Consider the following 22775-nt stretch of genomic DNA (forward strand, 5'->3'; position numbering starts at 1 on the left):
ATAATTCATTTATTCTGTCACATCATTACTATTTTACAGTGTCTGGCCATACTCTTAGTACTGAAACTAACTACCTTATGCATTTCTTTCGAGTATAGCTTATGTAATGTAAAAGTATTTGGCTTGTTCAATTGCATGCGCTGTACTCACCCATCGTGCTATGCACGTAAGTGTGTATTTGAGTGAACTCTGCTTGTGTGTATAAATATTAGTAATTATAATGGGAAAATGGAATTGAGTCAGTGATGAGTACTTTCTGCTATTACAGCTATGCAAGTCTGTGTCTAAAGCTGTGTTAGAGGTCCAACATTAAAATACGACATTGCTTTTCTGCTGGGACCACCCAAAGGCATCACCCCAATGTGGTCAATCGTCAAAAAAGAATATTCCCTCTGAACATGAAAACGTATGCATATAATCATGATTCATAAATCAGTATGCAGGAATTTTGATATTCGCAGCTAAGGCCATTTGTCTTAGTTTACACGCCAAACGTGATGTGATGTCCATCACAGAGATGTTCACGTGAAGACAATGCACAGGTTCTCGCTGCCAGGTTAGTGAAACCAAGTACAATATAGAACGTACACGAAAAAAACACCATGTCCCGGTTGCGATTAGTGATGGAGACATAAGAATAAAAACACCAAGGGGAAAAAAACCCTGTACATTTTAAATTGCTACGTTTACTTTGGCCATGCCATTAAAGTCAAACTCAATTCCGAATTTTATGTCAGAGATTCATCAATAAAAAAAAACATGCTCTTCACCTAATTTAACAAAAAAAGAAGAGCGGGCCTTAAATAAAGTTTTGATTTTATGTCTGCACCAGTTTTCATTTCCCACACAAGAGGTTAATTTTCCTTCTCAAATTTTGAGCGTCAAGACATGTGAAAACAGCACCCAATCAATGGCGATAAAGGAAGGCTGGAACGAAAATCATTGAGTGTGGCTGCATGGGACATAACTTTACTTAATAAGCGACATGCACATTGGCGGTTCCATAGCCAAAGTATTGGACTTCTAAGAAAATGAACAAAGTTTGTGTGGTAGACCAGTGTTTAACTTTCAACTCATGAATATTTGAGGTAGTATCCTGACCACATTTCTCACAATTTTGACTGTCAACTTTACAACTGCAGTTAAAAACCTTTAAGCCATATACAGTAATTCACACTAATGAAAGAATTTAAGAAAGGTTATACAATTTTCCAACGTTTGTAATGGTATTTTCTGAAATCTGAGCTGATAATTTATCATCTTGTGACTATTTAGGGGAGGCCATGTTGTGCTTTTCAAGTGGCGTATCACTGCATGGAAAACGTTTATTGGCTGATTAGTATGCAAAGCATCCTATAGTGCATTGGTTCAGCACTCCAACGAGAGTTTACTGATTTTAAAGCAACTACCTGGTGAAGTGGGCTCTGATGAAACATTTTCCATTCCATTGCCAATAGTTAATTATTGACCACAGATTCATAATAAAGTATATATTTTTTACATCCCAGCCAAACCTCACCCAGTGTCAAGACGTGTTTCAGGAAGCTATTACATTGGAATGTTTGGCAGAGTTCCTTTTAGAGGTGTGTTTTGGATGTGGAAAATAAACCGGAGTAACTGGAGAAAGCTTGTGCATTCGAGGTGATAACACTTAAAGATCCACACATGGGTTTCATTCACCCACTTTTGGTAATTCCATCTCCTGCCCATTTTGCAACCCAGTGGCGTTAAGACACAAATCTGCAGGATGCATAAACCTTTTGCCCTATGGCGCCGAATTGCAGGCATATGCCCAGCTCAATTTCTACATTGATTCTAATTAAATGCACCATCTGCACATTTTGTAAAACATTTTTTTTTTAATGTGTAACGGAGTCGACAGCCAGATTGCTGCCAATAATTTTCCAAGAAATCAAAGAATGGATGGGATTGGCACAACTCATTTGCAGAGCGTTACAGAATTTTTAGTGACCTGTCCCAAAAAGCCACAATTAATGATATTTTGTTAGCAAGCAGAAACAACATAGAGCGAATGTAATGTTTGATAAGATTCTTACCCCTGCCATACTGGCCCAGAACACAACATTGCGAGGCCTAGTCTCTCGAATGTCTGGCTCATCCTGCAGCCCAGGGATGAATTAAGCATGTGAGTAGCATACGTCCATAGTGTCGCAACCCTCCACCACCTGACACGGCCAATCAGTAAAAAATGTGTCACGTTAACAAAACGCCAATTAGTTACTTCTTGAAGAGCGAATCCACAACATTTAGAATTTGAGTACGACGTTTCGCTGGAAATTACATCTAGCATCGTCGGGCGATTTGCCATACGTATATGGCAAGACCCGTGGTGATGAATGCACATCAATTTAATTTCTAATTTAATAGACTTGGCAAATGCCATTGGCCCAGTGCATTTGCAGTTAAAATCGAACGGCGAAATGGGGATAGGCTTGTAGCCTACGACACATAATTATTTTACGATCACATGGGTTTTTGTAAACAATTCAAATATGCTGGAAAAGAATACCTTTGTCACCAGTACAATTCTGTTATTCACTTGATGATAAAACACTGGAGCTTGACCGGCTCTATGCCTACTCTATACAAGATGTGCAATCATTCAACAAGGGTGCTTTCCTCTGACCCTCGCTCTATGCCCTTCAAATAAATTTCCAAACCTTTGAGCCGATACTTAATTTTTTTTATTACTTAAATATGAGCTTTGCTCCTCGAAAACACATCTAAAAAAAACTAACAGTCGAAACATAATATCCAAACTTAGTACCAAAGAAGCTGGTATATAAGCACACCTTCTATAAGCACAGTTATAGTATACGCAACACATTACTTTGGTAGGGAGCAGGTAAAGGGGGAAATTCTGATACAACCACACTACTTCTAATCTAAGCACAGCTGAACTTGCTCCCACGACATATATGCTTATATCCAGCTGCTAATATACTTAATTTGTGAACTAGTGACTGTGTTCTCAAAATATATTATACGTCCCCTTTATATATACAATGTACGTATGTATAGTGGAATTGTATACGAGTCATTAATAACGAATAACCCACAGTGCCACAACTGGTATGGACACACAACTGGATAAAGTGACAGCTGTACAAAGTGCAGGATGTTGTGCAATTTGCTGGATGGTTCCAGGAAGAATGTAAAAGGTCAACAAAAAACAAAAAAACTCCAGCAGGCAGACGGAATCCACACAATCAAACAGCAAAAACTGGTAAACATGGGGCACATGTTTATAGTTGAGCAGATTCCAGACACGGAGAGAATGTGTTTGGAACACGATGCGGCGTGCATCACGAGGCATGCTGCTGGTGGTGCGTTGTTAGCAAATTACTTACGCTGGCTCTCGCCTCGGCAGCCTTGGCTTTCCTCAGCCTTGTTTTCGATGCGTCCAGATCCAAGCGTTTGTTCTGGAGTAACTTGCGCTCTTTCTGTCACGCGCATGGCACGCAAGTACACGCAGAAATGTTTTCTCACAAGTTCACACCTCCCCCACCATCCCCTGGTTTCTCATTAAGTAACGGCACATATGTCGCTCAATTCACAGCACCCACAGCATGTGATTAAGTTTACTTTAATTCCAAAATCTCAAAATGGCATATACTTTTTTTTCCCCAGACAAACAATGTAAGCTCTAAAGTGTGATATTTTAGAACAAAAAAAAAAAGATTTTGGTAATGTGGTGTTAAGAATTATGTCCTGCGAAAACAACACACACTCTAACCACTGCCAGATCGATGACCTACATTGAGATTTTGTTGGATATAAATGATGCACAGCTGGAAACAGTACAGCACAAACGAAAGTTGGATTAAGAAATTGGAACTTGAATCCAGACAATAGTTGGGGTATAGGGTCTAGGTCAGAGGTCGCAACCGGGTACCCGATACCCGTACCCTACCCAATACACGGCTAACCGTACCCAGCCGGGTACGGGTACCCGTTTGCAACCCTGGTACGGCCGGGTACGGGTACGGGTAGACCGTGAGTCACTGGTGAGTAACCGTTTGTCATTAATTTCCCAACGTCTTGTCTCTTCTCACAATTCAAGTTCCTAGAATCAACCCACCCGCGCCTGCAACATGGCTTCATCCCAGAGGTCGCAATCGGGTACCCGATACCTGTACCCTACCCGTACCCGGCCGCGTACGGGTAGGGTATGGGTACAGCCGGGTATGGGTACCCGTTTGCGACCCTGGTGCGGCCGGGTACGGGTACGGGTAAGGAATCAAAACCCGTTTGCGACCTCTGGTCTAGGTTAAGCCATACTGAGCCACACCAGGAGGCTTTGGTTGGCCTCCCCAGCCATGGGTATGGCCCAGTGAAGGAATCCGATCAGAACGTTACAACAAAAATACAAAAACAAGATAGGAGTGCAAAGTATAGGAAGAATAAACAAATCGCTAAAAAAAACAATTTTATTTTACCAGGTAAAGGCCACTGAGCTATTAGCTTATTTTTCAGAAGCGACCTGGCCACAAATGATCACTCAACTAGATAGCCAATCATGTGGGAATTTATAGCAGCCAAATAATCTAAATAATATGAACGTTCAAGGGACGAGCAACAATCATGAGTGACACTCACCGCCATTGCCTTGTAGTCACCCTCCAGGAAGTTGCGCAGAGGGGTGAGGAAGTTGATGGTGGACGCCTGGACAAACTCCTTCTCGGCCAGGCCCAACAGCTTCTGCGACTCGCCGACCTTGATGAGGGCTCCGCCTGCGAGCACAGGGGAGACACACCGAGGACTTCCACTTCCAGGCCATACCCAATGGGCAGATCGGTAACACCAAGCACTGGGTTCGTGTTTGTGCAAATGGCGCGAAGAATTACACCGCTCTCTATAGTTATGGCCTGTGACCAAAGCACCTGAAATGTGCCGGATATCCATCATACCTCAGACACCGAGCAGGGCAGAACGTGCACGGTGTGCTTAGAAGGACGAACGCCGTTCACACAAGACAGGCGCAGTAGGCATTGTGGGTAGTGGAGGGCAGTGCAGCAAAGTCTATTGTTGTTCTACACTCGCCCCCCCGCCGCCACCTTCACTGCTCCACACTGACCCAGTGAGTAAACTGGGGTCAAGTATCCCTCAAGTTATACAAGGCGTGGAGAGTCCCCTCACCCCCCTCATCTAGCAGTGGAATAGCAAACGGGTTGTACTTGCAGTGGCATAGTGATTCGTGCGTTGCACTATCAACCCGGTGACCTGAGTTTGATTCCTGGCTATGGCTAACATCAGTGCCAAGTGATATCTGAGCCAGTCCTGGCTGCCCCCAACCAGTAACCAACGAGCACTGACAATCATGGTGAATTATGGTTAAACAATAGTCACGACTGACATGGTTTGGGCAGGCCCTCATCAAACACTGAACTAAGAAAGGAATGTAAATTATTAAGTGTGTATGTGTGTGTAGAATACAAACACGGGCTGTATATATTTGTATTTAATTGAACTAATATACGGCCATTTGTCAATCCGCCGCTGTATGAATTTAGGTCGCTGGGCTTACAGCAGAATATTCAAACCTGTGTGAATGCTTCACCACACGTGAATATATTGTGCGCATATCATTATTTATTGTATTTGTTAGTCAGTCTCTATTTATGGGACCTCCTTTGCCAGTACCAAAATATAATAGGTTTAATGCAGTGACATGATTGCTCGTAAAAGGATTCAGTTTGGTGTTTCAACATCTTAACACAGCTGTTTTGTTGCCAGAAATAAGGGGAAACACCTATTATCAGTCTCTATTTATAAATAAGATCTCACAATCCAATCATTAGGTAAAAAAATGGTATTCGACAAAAAAAAAACCCATCAAAGTTCTTGAATCTAACAATATTTATATAATGCAAAAACAAATGCTACTCACTGCTGCCCTATCGGGCTGCAATGATATAATTCTGCTCAATGTGAGCCTATGGGGCTTCAATAATAAAATGCTGTTCAATGCTGGCCTATGGGCCTTCAGTGATAAAAAGCTGTGAAATGTTAGCCTATGGGTCTCAAAAGATAAAACGTTGCTCAGTTTTGGCCGATGGGGCCCCTGTGATGAAATGCTGCTCAGAGCAAGTTCTATAGACTGCCCATGATAAAATGCTATGTTTCGTCGAGATGGATGGCTGGCTGGTAAATGTACTAGCCTTGGGTATTCTAGAAACTAGACTATCTGGACGGAGGGAAATGGTAGAACCTTATTCATCACATAAGCCTTGCTCACACACTGGATAAAGTGAAACCAAGACATTCACCAGTCCAAATCAAAAGCAAAAAATACATAAATGTCAACTATCTAGTTTTATTGAATGCCAAATAAATTTAAACAAGAATGACATGTCAAAGTGATATGCTTGTAATCTGCCACTGCCTCTGTTCCAATATCTCATAAAATATCATGGAAAAAAAACATCAATATCAGTAATAACTATATCCCCCAAATGGGGGACAAAACAATATTACAGAAATACGTGAAAAGCGGTGAGCTGGCAGTGTGTTACAGCCCACTATAGATCTCAACCCACTTCGATGTTTACCGTTTCATGCGTGCCGTGCTGACAACCTAAAATTGCAAATGTTGCACGCGCAGGCAGCGTGACTGGTCCATAAATGGTCTCTGAGCACCGTATTATTTACCCAGCTCCCACCCTGACAGTCAAGTCGTACGCAAGGTTCACCTTGTTGCCGCCCCTTGTTCTGATTCTGTGAATATGGGTTAATTGGAGGCTTGCTAGGATTCTTAAAAGTCCCTCGCCTCACAGCTGGCGTATTCCCTAAAAAATCATTGCACTCGTTATTTGAGAAAAAAAAATGAAATATAAATTATTCGTGTCTACATCTGCATACCTTTCCCTTTGTAAATTCCTACAGCTTGCGGTACCTTAATGTGACAGCACAGTTCAGATTTCCAAACAAAATCATGTGATAACAGGTTTATATTCACACAAACAAGAAAAACATCCTCTACTGTAGTACTGTAGGTTGTATTTTAATACTCCACTCCTGTCTACTCACTTGTCTATTTGCCACATTTTGAAAATGTTATTCCTACAACTGGTCATGGATGTGTCTCAATGCATGGGGGCCTACAATCTTCAGGGCGAAGACCTGCTTTTAGAAACTCAAAAGGTATTGGCAATTTGGCCACATTAGACATCTTATTGCCCTATTGTGGGATGTTAGCCCAGACACTAGGGTCAACCAACATTCTTGTTCTTTATGGATGTGTGCCACGGGCTATTTCATATCCACCGAGGAGACAGGACGGCATATTAACATCGTAAACACGCTACCTCATGCAGCAAAACGTGTCCCCACAGCATCACACTGGGGTGTCGGTTGGGCCCTATGCCAGAGGAAGAAGTGCACTCACACTCAGCAGTGAACACTCTACAGATACAAAAGCAGCCCAATGTATTCCCGTGTGATTTCACATTCAAATATTTACTCTGCTTAAACCCAAAGTACCTTTTGAGATGTGATGATATTTGTTCCAAAGTACGATCATTTAAATTACTGAGGGTATATGCGGATTTTATTTGCGTGTGAAGGCCTCTTGTCCATATGTGAGCTTCCTTACACTTTACTTTTCGTAGTTTAATTTCATAACTATTTTGGTTCCTATATTTTTTTGCTGGCCTAGTGAACAATGTGCAGTGTGCCTGGGCTGAAAGCTGACTTTGACATGGTCACAATCAGCTTACACAAGCTGCCACCTTACAAATGGGACAGCATAACAGGTTTTGTTTCATTGTGGTGAGAAAACATACATATCCATTCAGCGTTAAAACAAATTCAAGGATTTAATCATATTTTTTACTGACTTATGAAAAAAGATAAAGTCTCGAGGCTTCGTGAGTCTATCCTGCAGGAATACTTGACGTTACAGTATAACCATTTCAGCGGTTGTAAGAATTTAGGTGTGGACTGTGCGGAATCGGCAGTGACCGCTAGGCTTTCTGGCTGCTACATACACTGCTTATTTAGGCATGCATGAGCAAGTGGCTGTGTATGTTGGCCTCACCATAGGGGGTTCCTGCACCAAAGTCATTGCCAGCATCGGTCATGTACTGGCCCAGCAGCTCCACCGTGCGTTGTCGGGCAGGTCCCTTCTTCTCCAGCTTCTCGTACACGAACTCCTCCACCCGTGCCGCTGCCGCACAAGCACGCACGCACACACACAAGTTAACCTCTCGCCGGTACGGCGGTTACTCCAGACTCTTGTGTGCGTCCCTTCCAAACGCCAGGCACATGCCTCAAACGGAGGCTGCGAGCTCAAACGACAGAACCAGCCAGTAACGCAAGCGATAGTTGTACTTTAGTGAGCCGCTGTAAGGAAAATTGATTCATGAATGGATTGTTTGAAGGTTGGTCTACCTAAGCTATGGTGGCTTTTGACAACCAATTTGTGCCTGCATGCAGTGGCACTTTATCACACCTATGATTAGCAAACAGTTAGTGACTGCTTCTGCTGAACCTTATCAATTAACTAATTGACAACCTAATGAGATAAATGAATATTTTTTACAGGGACACTTTTATATCTAGAAAAATACACGCAGAAATATCGTGTCAAATTGTGGGTCATTTTAAGTTCTGAGATTTCTCCTGAGAATCATATCACTCAATTTGTTTACATTCAATGTAAAGGACACAGTGTACTTTGACAAAGCCTTGTGCTATTGAGCAGGCCACTTGCAGAAGCTGAACGTAATGACTACAGGCAAAATGGCCCAATGGTGAGTGTGTTGACCTCCAGGCCTGCCAGCCACCATTAAATTGTACTGAAAAAGTAAGGTGACAATTCAGTCAGATGTTGAACAATTGGCAATATTAAAAAGCCATCACCAGAGCACTCGGGATGACCTACCTATTTTAAATGGTCTGAGCATGTCAGCAGAATGCCAAATGAAAGGATCGCAGAGGCTCCACTGCTCAGCAAAGCGAAAAGAAAATTCCAGGGAGAATACCCAACAAGGGGTAGGCAATGGTATTAGAGAAAGATGGGATTTAGCCTGAGAAAGCCTACAGACCACAATCCCACCCAGGGGAAGGTCAGTGGCAAGCAACAGCATATACTGCCACTACACCAAACAAGAGAAAGGAATAAAGCATTAATGGTATGTCACATGTTAGAATATTCAAGTGCCTTGGTGTTGTTTGAGTCTCTTGTAATTCTTGCAACATGCTATCTAGTCAATCTATCTCTTCATAAATCGGTTCACCCTATTTTATAAGCAGCATTGTCAGTAACCCCTGTCTTTCAAGAAAAGTGCAACACAATTTTCTGCTATTGCCTTTGTGGCTTCTCAAATATGGGTGTGACCCATACACTTAAATGCATGATTGATAGTCTTCCAAGCAATTCACATTTTGAACTGTCCTGGGCATAACCTGCCGTGAGCAATCTCCACAAAAACCCGGTCAATCCAGTATGAAAAGAGAGCTTCCTCCAGCTTTAAGCAAGAATGTACATAAGATGACCCCCTCCCTTTACAGTTTGTAGACCTGTTGCAAGCAAACAGCCAGGCAAAGACAAGTGAGCTCCAAAACAGCTCGAAGGAGTAGCTATGTATATTACACTGATGTATCACACATGAGGCATTCATGAATGGGTGGCATTTATAGCCCTCTGCAGACCTGCCAGATCTATCTACATACAGCTGCAGGACTATAAGGGCTCTGCCCGATCCATTCTCTCCATATCAAGAGCGCACTTTGTCATCCACCACACAGCCTGCCCTAAACTCTGCTCTGCTGTGCCCCACCTCCAGCATAGACCTGAAGCGCCTTGTAAGAAAAAAAAAGTAATCTGTGACTCACACCTGAGCTCAGTGCAACCATTAAGCCATCGATCAATAAAACGTCAAGTCCATTGGAGAGGATGAATGCGAATAAAATAAAGGGCGTGTCAAATTTCACGAGCTGCTAAATTTCTCTAATGTGAAAATTACAAACCTAATTTTTAGAGCAGTGAGTGACGATAATGAAATGGGAAAAGGCCCACTGAATCGTTGCACCTCACAAGTGGGGCATTTGCTTCCCATACTCTAAAAATTAACCCGTAAAAACAAAATTTTTCACTATAAATCCTTTATATGCGTGGCATCGGGGCGGCAAGAGTCCTCTCGTCCTCTGGCTTGAGATGGCTGCCACCTATGGGTCAGATGATTGTCTGCCACCATTAAGCAATTGGTAATTAAATATTTAATTTTTTTTCCCTAAACAGTGTAAAATTGTGGACATTTTTTTCACGAAAATTAATTGTCACGCACAACGAGTCTGTGTGAAAAATGTCAGCTCGATTGGATCACGGGAAGTGGGTTAAAAAACGACCGAAAGATTTGCACGGTCCTAAGAAAGCAAGCAAGTGAACTTAATATAAAGGATTTAAAAATGCGCTCACCTGGAATTACATTTCTTGGTGCCGTCATATTACAATTGAACGATGATGAATTGTTTTCCGCCAAATGGTTCATTTAAAATGTTAGACTTCAGTTTCACATGACCGAGAAAAACAAATGAAATTAGACAAATACATATATTTAGAAACTTAAAAATGTTTTATCAACCAAATTTTTGAATGCTAGTTAAAGTCTCGTCTCCATGAAGGAACTCTTTAAAGTTAAAAAGCGAATTGTCACAAACATGCGAGTCTTGTTGCGTGTTTTTGACGTATTGCAACACTGGACTCTCATCATCATATAAGCTTGAGACCTGTTCAACCCTCTGATTAAATCTATTGCGGAATGCTTCCTCACCCACCACAAACTATGCAAGCTCATATTTACGCAACCCACGAAAGGGCGTGTGCCCCACTCTGCTCGTTCTTTCCAACCTTCCGTCAGCACGAATGCTGCCTTGGCTTTTATTCGCTAGACATTCACAGGAGTACCCTGGTTGTGTTTACGGATACTTACGGATCATTTGAGTTGGCGAGCTATCACACTGCACGTTGGCTTGTTGGCCAAACATATTAGTTTATCAGCCAAGTCCAATTTTCCTTACAATTGATTGAAAAATTACATTAAACTGGTTAGGATGGCTTGGGCAACCGTTTTATTGGCAGTTGCGTGACTGGCCTCTGGTGTTCCAAGCCACATATCTCACCAGTGTGAATGGTTTGTGGGTTTTGTGTTTAAAACAACTGGCCATACACGATAAGCCGAAGTGTGAAGGTAAATGCCTGCCTAGAAATGTTGATGTTGAGCCGACATGAACCAAAATGCACACAGATACATTAACCCAGAATGAGTCACAGTGTTCATAAATGAGGGCAGGTCTATTTCCAATTAAAGTGCAATTAAAGTGCAACTAAAATTCTTGCAAAACAATATAACATCTATAAAGGGAGGGTATAATCATGTTAACAACCACAGCCATCCAAAGAGAGAATAATTAAAAGAAACACCACGCTCACATCTGTTAACAACAATTCATGGTTCTGGGCATACTTTTTGGGAAATACAGTCCTAGTGATGTTGCTAAGGCAGAGTAATTGAGGTTTTGTGTTGCGAGTGGTGTGCTGTGTGGAGGGAATGGGCATGGGAATTAGCCGTGAAGCAGAGGACGGAGTGCAGGAAGTAAATGAGGAGAATTCTTTCATTGGCAACGTGGGGATTTCCCGACGAGGAAATATCAGCAAACAATAAACAACACTATTATAAGTTAACACTTCTACTCGCTCTAGTTTGTAGCTGTGCATGTTTGCAAAGATTCATATAAACAGCCGCTCTTACCAATTGACCAACTGGGAACACTAAACCCAGATGCACAACCATTATGCTCCACAACATTAACAATTCCTGAGTGGCCAACAGCTGGTACTGTCCGACACATTCCTAGGATTGCGCACTCACAGAAATTGCACTCGTGAAAAAACAGAAAATTAAATATATCCGTACACATGTTTCAACAGCAATGCTGACATAATATAAATTGCTCATGGTGAGTCAAATAAGTCAAGGTGTAGACCCGCAATTGTTTGCTCAAGCTACTCTTGGCAGAAGGGTCAACCACGAGGAGCCCAAGAGAACGTCTCCAGATGGTATTTGGTCTCCTCTTCCATGCCGGCAAGACTTCTTGGAAGAAGTGTCAGTACCTACACTTTATTCCACCCACACGCGATCGACCATCCGAATAACTGTCCTGTATTATTGACTTAAAGCTTTCGTGACTGCAGGAGTTCATATTATTTTGGTCTTTCGGTAAAGTCACGGAGATAGGTTCAAAGAAAATAACAAAAACCTACGACGTTTCGATCGCAACACAAGCGGTCGTCATCAGGAAAAGGGGGGTTAGCTTCTAAAGGCAAACTGTTCATAACCAAGCGGGTTTTCCTTAAAACCCTCTGCTGCTAGACCACCCAGATTGTATGGCTTACCAAAAATACCATTGACTCATGGCTTACCAAAAATACCATTGACTCACCCACCGACAAACTGGCCCGATTTCTGTCCGAGACCTTACAACCATTCACTGGTAAGACCACCTCAGCTGTACGTAACTCAGCTCACTTGGCATCGTTAATTAAGGACATCTCACTATCTCCAGGTGATTTGCTCGTTAGTTTCGATGTAGTCTCTTTGTTTACCAAAGTTCCTGTGCCTGACACCATTGCAATAATTGAAGATTTGGTCCAACAAGGACTGAATGCTGATGTACCAGCCCTGGTGAGACACTGCCTCACCAACACTTATTTCACCTGGAATGGAACATTCTACAAACAAGTTGAAGGTACCCCAATGGGTTTCTCCCTTATCTCCAGTTGTAGCCAATGTTTTAATGGAAAAAATTGAGACAGATGCCATCCAGGCATCCACTCTACGTCTGTTCTTGTGGAAGAGATACGTAGATGACACGTTTGTCATTTGGCCACATGGCCGACCAGCTCTGAACCAATTCCTCAACCACATCAATTCCATACACCCAGCCATCAAATTCACCATGGAGGTGGAAAAGGATAGCAAGCTACCATTCTTGGATGTTTTAATCGAAAAGAGACCAGATGGCTCAATGGTACACTCTGTCTACAGGAAAGCCACCCAAACGGATGCATCTCTAAAACCCGACTCCCACCACCATCCTTCCCAGAAGAATTCCCTCATCAAAACCTCTACGCTATAGAGCCCGATGTATTTCCGACATCACTTAGCCAGCGAACTGGAACACGTACACCAAGCTCTCAAGATGAATGGATATTCAGACTACACACTCCATAAAGCTATCAACCCAACCGTTGGGAAAGAACCATCTGAGGACCCAATCAAAACCATCACCTTGCCATACATAGCAGGGGTTACCAAAAAACTTCCAAAATCATGAGCAAACACAAGATCCAGGTTCGATTTAACACAGTGCATAAAATTCGTAATCTGATCCCATCTGTGAAGGATGTGGTCCCCGACATGCAAAACCCAGGCGCTCGGCGATCTTACATTGACATGCTAATTTTTACCTGGCAGCCCTTTGATTGGTGGAAAAACCACCACCGCCGCAGTCGCTGCCCACCACTTACATTAACATTGGCTGCTGACATTTGGGCCACGCCCATTTCAAACCTTTATAAACAGTTTGTCTTTAGAAGCTAACCCCCCTTTTCCTGATGACGAACGCTTGTGTTGCGATCGAAACGTCAAAGTTTTTTGTTATTTTCTTTGAACCTATCCTACGTGACTTTACCGAAAGACCCAAAGAATATGTCCTGTATTCATTTATACTGCTGGGTGGACAGAGGCGGGCGATTTAAGACACTTGTTCCGTTGTTTCAACTGCCGAGCCAAGATATATAATCGAACTGGTGACCTCTGGATTGCAGGTCCAGCGTGCTGCTAACCATTACACCACAGAAAACATCCATGGCGAAGCAGAGGATCATGAATAGCCAACATGCATGGACACCGCGAGTCCCTTACTTGGGTTGGGCTGCAGCACCACCTCCGTCTGCCGCATGATCTTCTCCGTCCAGTTCTTGGTGCTGTCCGCTCGCGTCATCAGGTTCTCAAAGTGCGCGTCGAGCTCGGTGCGCTCCGCCCCACCGAGCTTCTCCTCTGTAAACTAATGGCAGCGAAACCACACGGGTGAAACCGTTTAATCGCCTTCACTATTGTGGCCGCGCGTATACGGTGGAGTCAATATGTGGTGGTGGCATGTTTTAATGCACTTGTTTGATTTAACGTGTCATCATATGCCAGTGTGCGTGGAGATACCCCAATGCACTGCAATGTTGAGGCCAAATTTGCAGCTTTAAACAGACTGTTCTCCTATAACGTGGTAATTGCATTCCTAAAGAACACCACATTATTGAAAAATCGCGTTAAAATAAATTCTATATAATACAGGGTAGGATCTGCGATGAGTTCCGTATGCAGGCCGAACAAAGACTGAGGTGCGTGGGTAGCATCTAGAAACATTCAGCAGCATCTCGCCTTGTGTAATGCTACACAGAGGCAGCCGTACAACCGCTTATTCCTACTCGCCCGACATAGTTCTGTTCACGCCTTATATTTGAATTCGCATCCGGGTTATTAAAAATGGTTCCCTAATACATTCATCGTGTTATATCCAATCTGTGTTATAAAAACACGCGTTATAGGAGAACAGACTGTACTCAGTATGGCATGCATCTATCTACTGCTGAAGTGAAAATCAACTTCGATTGCAGATCACAAATCTCTGTTTTGGTGTCTAAAGTGCATATTTGTATCTCTCAACTTTGCAAAATACACTTGTTGTCTCCGGGAGCTTTACCTGCTAAAATAAAGTCAATAGTCTGTATCTGTTGAGATGGTTAGGACACCCTTAATGGCATATACAAGGACCAAACAAAATGAGTACAGAGCAGGGAAATAGAGGCACAGGATAAAATAAACTCCATGGCAGCTGTACAGAACTGAAGGATACAGGATGACAGCAGCACATGCCTATAGTTATGCATGCATGGTAGTGCACGCCTGTGATCAAATTCTTTGGAAGTAGGGTTAATGGATCATGCAGAGTTCATTGTGTGTGAAACATTCATCTGCCATGGCAGCAAGGTGGCAGTACGTGACACTACGGCATGTAAATTTCTGACATAGAGTCTATGGAATTTGTAGGTGATCAAGGTTCCCACAAACATAAATATTTACTGAAAAAACAGCCTGATCAAGACACTTCCAAAATAGTTTTGCAAATGGGTTGAGTCCTTCCTTGCGAAAGTCAAAGTCATCAGCCATGATCTATCCACTGCTGTATGAAGGCTTCTCCAAGCCATTCCAATCCTCACTCTTGCAATGCAACAACCCATCTTGCTCCGGCACATGAGCTTATCTCATTCTTCGATTCAGGTGGTGGTTATCCTCTCTGGCATGTTCCCTTCTTTGGCTGCCAGTCCATTGTCAGTCTTGACCACTAGCTATCATCCCCCTTCCAGCTAGCCTACTTAATTTTTCTCAAGTCAATTATGCGTAATTTTCATTCGCTCTCAGATCCATTTTCTGTCTCTCAGTATAATTCCAAGCGGGCAATTTTCAATCCTTTATTACACACTTTTCAGCTTGCACTTAATTATCAATGTTTCCAATCCACGTATCATAGCAGGTAATATACACTGATTTAAAAAAAGTTATTTCGGCATATTGGTATGTTGATTTTCATGATTAAGTTCAATTTTCCATAAGCACCCCAGCCTGCCCTCGCCCACCTATTTTATTTCAGCATTTTGGTCCTGGCCCACTTTCTGTACAGTAATTGCCCAAGGCATAAGTACATACATTGGGAACAGAATAACAGAACATGTACAGGCCAACCAACCTGGGTAAAAAGCTATTATCATTACTATAACATGCATCCAGCAGCGGGTTAAAGAAGGAATATGATGAAATAGTTGATGCCTGCAGATACTGCTATATATGAAACACATTGCTTGGGATATTACTCACAGTAGCATTCGTTCCTTTGGTGCAGTCAACTGTGAATGGGCTTGGAGCTCAGGTCTATTAAACATGCTGTGCATCTGCGCTGAGATGCATTCAATTTTCGCTGAGCACAACTGGGAGCCTGAGTGCATGCTCTCCGAAGAGGTGTTTTCTCAGCGCTCCGACACGGTGCATTACACCCAGTCCACCCAGCTATCTCATAACATTGCTTTTAACGCCAAGTGATGTAATATGGGCTGAGAGGCAGGCTCTGAAATATTAACACCCCATTTCATAATCAATATTTTACCATCAACAGCCAGCAGTTATTTTTTTTAATGCGCACACAGTTCATTATATAGTTATTAAAAACATCGCAAGGTGAATCATTATTAGTGTCGCCAGCCTACAATGAAAGTCCCCTTCAGGGCCCCATTCAGAGCTACAATGAGCAAATATGTTCCTCAGCCACTATGCTCATAGAAATTTGTGAGAGATATGCACAAATTTTCACTACAAACTATCTCACAAACTTTAACTGCAAAGTAAAAACAATAAAACGGGTAACCTTGGTGATGGTTATTAAACAAATATGCACTTAAATTTCGATTTAAAGCTTTCGTGACTGCAGGGATTCATCTTCTTGGTTCTTTCGGTAAAGTCACGTAGAAGGGAAGTAATAAAATAATCAAAATTAAACATAATAAAATAATTCTCACGACGTTTGCACTTATGAAAATCAAACCATATTAATATTCTTTGGGTCTTCCGAAAGCCAGGCAGATAGAAAAAATAATCAAAATAATAACAATATCACGACGTTTCAATCGCAAAACAAGCAATCGTCTTCAGGTGAAAAAAGAGTGGGAAATCTGCCGAGACAGGCTGTTTATAAAGGTTTAGAAATGGGCGGGGCAGCTAATGTTAATGTAGGCGAGGTCTCCGTAACCTGCAGTAGGTCTACACCAGGTGTCGGCAACCAAAATAACAAGAAGAGCCATTTCTTTCCAATTCGGTACAAAATTCAGTATTTCAAGAGCCGCAATGCATCTGAGTACATACTGTACATATCGTCAAGAAGCAGCCTGTAAAGAGCCGCATGCGGCTCCGGAGCCGTAGGTTGCCGACCCCTGGTCTACACCAATCAAAGAGCTGTTTATAAATGGTTTAGAGATGGGCAGGCAGCTAATGCCAATGCGGGGGGAGGTACTACGGAGCTGTGGGGGGTGGCCATTGTATTGTGAGAGATTAGCATGTCAATGTAAGAAATTTTAAGCTCGGGGAGAGCTCGAACAACGCAATGGCCACATGGAGGTGGAAAAGAATGGCAAGCCGCCATTTACTAACACAGCTAACGGTAGCTGTGTTAGTGAATGTAACTCAGAGAGTCGAAAATAACTGCTAGGTACGATAGGAACATCACAGCCAGTTATGACCTAAACTGTTTAATAACGTCCTTCCAATGATTGTTCAATTTGTACCCATCTTCTCAGTTGAAATTGTGTCTGTGTTGAAATATCTGGATGGGTTCATGAACGAATCTTTGTTGATAGCCAGTGGGTTTGTAGAGTACCTTCGTCTTGGCAAAATCAATTTCGCGTGTGCCCACAGCGTTAAAATAATGATCAGCCACGGCTGAGGTATTGGTCCTACCGTGTTTCAGATCTGCCTTATGTTCACGGACCCGGTCCGAGACATGTCGCTTAGTTTCCCCAATGTAACTGCTGCCGCGGACACAGCTTAGTTTGTAGACACCGGGGTATTGCATGTCGGGGATCGCACCCTTCACAGAAGGGATCAAATCACGATTTTTATGTACTGTGTTGAATCGTACCTGGATCTTGTGTTTGCTCATGATTTTGGAAATATTTTTGGTGACCCCTGCTATGTATGGCAAGGTGATGGTTTTGATTTGGTCCTCAGATGGTTCTCTCCCCAGGGTTGGGTTGATAGCTTTATGGATTGTGTCGTCCGAATATCCATTCCTCTTGAGGGATTGGTGTACGTGCTCCAGTTCACTGGCTAGGTGGTGATGGTCGGAAATACAATGGCCACCCCCCACAGCCAACTCCACTAACACAGCCACCGTTAGCTGTGTTAGTAAATGGCGGCTTGACATTCTTTTCCACCTCCATGTGGCCATTGCGCTGTTCGAGCTCTCGCCAAGCTTCAAATTTCTTACATTGACATGCTAATCTCTCACAATACAATGGCCACCCCCACAGCTCTGTAGTACCCCTCCCCCCCACATTTGCATTAGCTGCCCAGCCCATCTCTAAACAATTTGTAAACAATCTTGATTTGAAGCTTTCATGACTGCAGGAATCCATATTCTTTGGTTCTTTCGGTAAAGTCACGTAGGTATAAAATAAAATAAATCACGACGTTTCAGGCGCAACACAAGCATCCGTCATCAGGTGGGAAAGCATGGTCTGTTGCTAAACCTTTATAAACAGCCTGTCTCGGCTGATTTCCCCCTCTTTTTTCACCTGAAGATGATTGCTTGTGTTGCGATCGAAACGTCGTGATATAGTTATTATTTTGATTATTTTTTCTATCTACGTGGCTTTACCGTAAGACCCAAAGAATATGAATTCCTGCAGTCATGAAAGCTTTAAGTCAAGATCAAACCATATTATTGCAACAATGACTTCAATGTTCACACTTTCACAATGTGGTTTTATTAATACACTTATAAGCAAAGAATGCAAAACCCCAGTTTAGGATGCTTATAAGTGACAAACCTGCACACCACTATCTGCCAATTTCATTCCAAATGGCTATGAAATAATCAATTTACATTCTCGTGTGTTTACTATGCACCGCACAGCATGTCAACAACACTGGGTAATTTGTGGAATATATGTATACTGTACGTCAATATCGACACATTTATTTAAGTAACAGAGTTATGAACCACATTCACGTAGCGATACAAAAAATAATTATTTACAATAATTGTATTTTGAAAACTGGGATATGGGTTATGCAAAGGTGCACTATATTCTGATCTTGTAAATATGGAATAGTGTGTTCACTTAATGTATTTGTCAAAAATTGGAAAATAAAAAACAGAGGCTTTACAAATAATAGGATTGTTTGAAAACCAATGTCAATACAAGCATAATGGAAGTAGAATTCACCTCCATGAAATTGGCACCGAAGGCAAAAGGGCAAAAATGTGTGCCATGGGCTAAACAGACACAATAATACCATGCTAACCAAGGGGTGTAGAGTTTCCCTGCGGGCTCAGAGAAGATCCCTTGTGTGTATTTTCCACACAGAGCACAGTAACTACACATAGTATGTATGTTTGTTGAACTTCTTTCGCACAGTCCATAACTAACCGTGCAAGGCGGAGGTTTGGGGGAACGACAACAAACTAAACACAAATAGCAGTGATAAAGAAATTCTATTTCAATCTGGCATGTATATGCAATATATAAACAAAATATATTGCTAAACGTGAATTTATGAATGCGCAATGTTGACTACCATCCATCACATACACGCATGAATGTGTACGTTACATATGCTACAAGGTGTTAAGTCGATTAAAAGTGGGTAAATGTAAGAACACGTCTGTGAAGTTTCACAAACCGAAATATCATTTATATGCCTTCACTGGGCAGACTACTAAGTTTTCACTATCCTTTGCCACACAAAACAGGCAGTAATAAATACTTAGGTTACTGAAATATTTACTGCACTGCAGCCGTAAATAAATCCTGATGGGACAATGCTTCTTTATGCACGTTGTTTTATATTACACTACGTAACACAATTTTCGTTCCTGGGTACTAAGTGTTATTTTTTTATTGCCTATACCTAAAAAGTATCGAAAATGGCTATTATTCCCCACAAACTTTGCTTTTGTGACCAGGACTTTATGAAAATGAAAGACATAAATGCACACGTTTTCTCATTGAAAATAGGTAAATTTCAAAATATCACTGTCCTGGTCACAAAAGCAAAGTTTGTCGGGAATAATAGCCATTTTCTATACTTTTGAGGCATAAGCAATTTGGAAATAACACTTACTACCCAGGAACAAAAAAAAATGTGTTACAGAGTGTTATTAATGGAGTGGATGATTAACTTTGCTTTTGTGTCCTGGTCACAAAAGCAAAGTTTGTGAGGAATAATAGCCATTTTCTGTACTTTTGAGGCATATTAGGAAATAACACTTACTACCCAGGAACCTCATTTTTTGTTTGTTACAGTGTTATTAATCACACATTTCCAAAAGCACTACAATATCCTCTTGTGCACCTCTTTATTTCTGCCCACAATAACTGTCTTAGGTATATATATCAAATCAGGGAATATTACTTATAGACAATCAAATACAATTTACAACAAAAAATTGCTCAAATAAGCAAGTATAGGGCCATGCGTGGAATTACACTGACAAGAGACACACTTGGGTTAGAGAACAAAAGCAAGTAAGATATATTATGCTGACTGTTAGGAAAAGTCGGCTTGGGCAGGATATGTCGCTAGTGGTTGAGAATAACGATGGCCAAGGAAGGGAACACGTTCAAGAACACTCGAGAGATGGAGTGATGAAATCAGCTTATATGCAGGAGCTAGATGAATTGTTTCATTGCCAGACTATGAGAGATGGTGATGACTTTGGGGGGGAGGGGAGGGGGCAATGGATGGACAGATAGATCATGGATGATGGAGCAGTGCTATGAATCAATATGCATTCCAGAATACTGTGCTCCAGTTGTGAAAATTACAAAATAACTCTACTCCTATGACTTGCATATTGATACATTAATTTATTGCATACAATTTTCAGGGGAACTGAATGTTGATATACAGTAAAATGTATATTAGTAAGAATCAAATGTTAATGCGTCTAATTACAAAACCACATTACGCAGATTCTCCTAGGCACAACATTTAAACACGACTAGATGCCATCTTTTAAATTAATGTGTTTCATTATCTATATATATATTATTACATATACAGTGCACATAACACTCTTTATCAGGAAATAACCAAAATCTACTTGAATAAAATACATAGGACAAAACCACATTAAAAATGTAAGGAATGTACAGTGGTCAGCTGGTTTGCATAAGGTTATATTTTATCCCATTTTAAAATACAATTTCAGTGAGATTTTTTGGTCAGAGGTGGGGTTATTTGTTAATTTGCATTTCATAACATTTAAATCGACAAAGTAAACAAATTACAATACTGCGTTTCCATTCCAACTACTTTTGAAGACATAATAATGAACATAAATTCAGATCACATCTTTATTATATACATTCTCAAAATGTTGGTAAAAATCACACAAATTCACGCTGGTGACTTTTATCTTGCAATTCGTTGTGGCTGTCTACTCTGATCATGTGGCTGTTAAATTCGTCATGGGTTTCCGTCCAAAGCTCATGACAAACGTCAGATTCAAAGTTTGGACATTTAACTTCAAAAGCCACACACAATCGAGGTCCTAAAAATTACACCTTCACCTACATTTAATTTCCCACGTCACATAGGCGCATCGATCAATTTACTCGCCTGCGATTGGCCACAGCGCGCGCGTGCCAAGATCGCACCAATCACATCAAGCAAAACAAAGCCCTCCCACTTATGCGATCTAGCAAATACAGCGCCCCGATTGCATGTCACCAAACGGCCACATCAGCAGCAGCGACTTAAAACTACAAGTTCAACACCGCGCAAAATCGTCTTTATTCCCAACATTCACTTTAAAACGCCACTCGGTCACGCGCACGTCAAACATTTTCAGGTTTCCGCGACGTTTTTGTGGTGAGGCCTGGACGCCTTCGGGGCCTTACGGTTTTCCTAAAAGCGTCCCATAATTTCGGGGGCAATGCCGGGGGGGAAGGGGGAGGGGGGAGGCGCGGCGGTCATCACCTGAACGGCGCGGGTGAAGAACGTGCCAGCGTCAGACGCTAACTTCTTCATGTTGAAGTCCATGGCGAGGTGGCTCACGGGTTAAGCGCCGCAGACGTGCATGTAAGATCCCACCGACCGCAGGCGATAGCAGTTCAAAATGTAAACGCGGTGCCGGTGTATGTGTGATGTTTTTTTCTTTTTAATCGCCTTGAAGTATTTCCGAGTCCAATGGGCGCGAGGCCTTCCCCCTCCCCTCAACACGCACAGGACATCCGGGGTGGGCAGACAGAAGCCTTTCCTCCCCCCACGCCCCCCAGCTGTTGTGCCATCCACAGCCTCTGTTTTCAAACAATGCATTGTGTTTAAATTTCGATTTAAAGCTTTCGTGACTGCAGGGATTAATCTTTTTGGTTCTTTCGGTAAAGTCACGTAGAAGGAAAATAATAAAATAATACAAATAATAAAATAAAATTCTCACTTTTTTTATTACTTTTTTCTTACTCGATTAGCTGAGCCTTCTTATCTGGGATTTTGTTGAAGGATCTCAAAGTTGTGTGGAATCCCTCCCCGTAGAGGCGGTTAAATTTCGATTTAAAGCTTTCGTGACTGCAGGGATTCATCTTCTTGGTTCTTTCGGTAAAGTCACGTAGAAGGGAAATAATAAAACAATAAAAATATAAAACAAAAATTCTGATGATGATTGCTTATATTGCAGTCGAAATGTTGTGATAATTTTTGTTGTTTTATATGGTTGGGGGCATGTTATTTTCAGATCCCCGAATATTTATCTCCATAGAGTGGGGTTAATCCGGTGAGCTGCAAAGCGCTTTTTTCCTACAGATGTCCAGTTATTTATAAAACATTTTGACATATAAATGCCACGAGAGAGCGGGTGCTTTTAGAAAGCTTAAGTTATCCGAGTTTTTTTTTTATTCATGCTCTGAATTATGTTTGGTTGTG

At 41.8% G+C, this 22775-nt stretch overlaps 1 protein-coding gene across 5 annotated transcripts in view; it reads right to left on the minus strand.

Annotated features, from left to right (window-relative positions):
- The window catches only part of SH3GLB1 (SH3 domain containing GRB2 like, endophilin B1), a 50805-nt gene extending 28697 nt beyond the window's left edge, over positions 1 to 22108 (minus strand). For 2 of the 5 annotated variants that reach the window (XM_061550638.1, XM_061550636.1), the window contains exons 1-6: positions 21834 to 22108; positions 13950 to 14091; positions 8060 to 8188; positions 4621 to 4754; positions 3372 to 3464; positions 2058 to 2120 (exon numbers count right to left, since the gene is read on the minus strand). In XM_061550638.1, the coding sequence (XP_061406622.1) occupies positions 2058 to 2120; positions 3372 to 3464; positions 4621 to 4754; positions 8060 to 8188; positions 13950 to 14091; positions 21834 to 21896 (624 nt within the window). In that variant the 5' untranslated portion in view covers positions 21897 to 22108. The remainder of the gene's footprint in view (positions 1 to 2057; positions 2121 to 3371; positions 3465 to 4620; positions 4755 to 8059; positions 8189 to 13949; positions 14092 to 21833) is intronic. The other 3 variants (XM_061550640.1, XM_061550639.1, XM_061550641.1) reach the window with 2 other exon arrangements.
- Between the last annotated feature and the right edge of the window lie 667 nt (positions 22109 to 22775).

The sequence above is a fragment of the Lethenteron reissneri genome, chromosome 12 (assembly GCF_015708825.2).
Source record: "Lethenteron reissneri isolate LAM-NWPU_2019-01 chromosome 12, ASM1570882v1, whole genome shotgun sequence".
In the NCBI taxonomy this organism is placed as follows: domain Eukaryota; kingdom Metazoa; phylum Chordata; class Hyperoartia; order Petromyzontiformes; family Petromyzontidae; genus Lethenteron; species Lethenteron reissneri.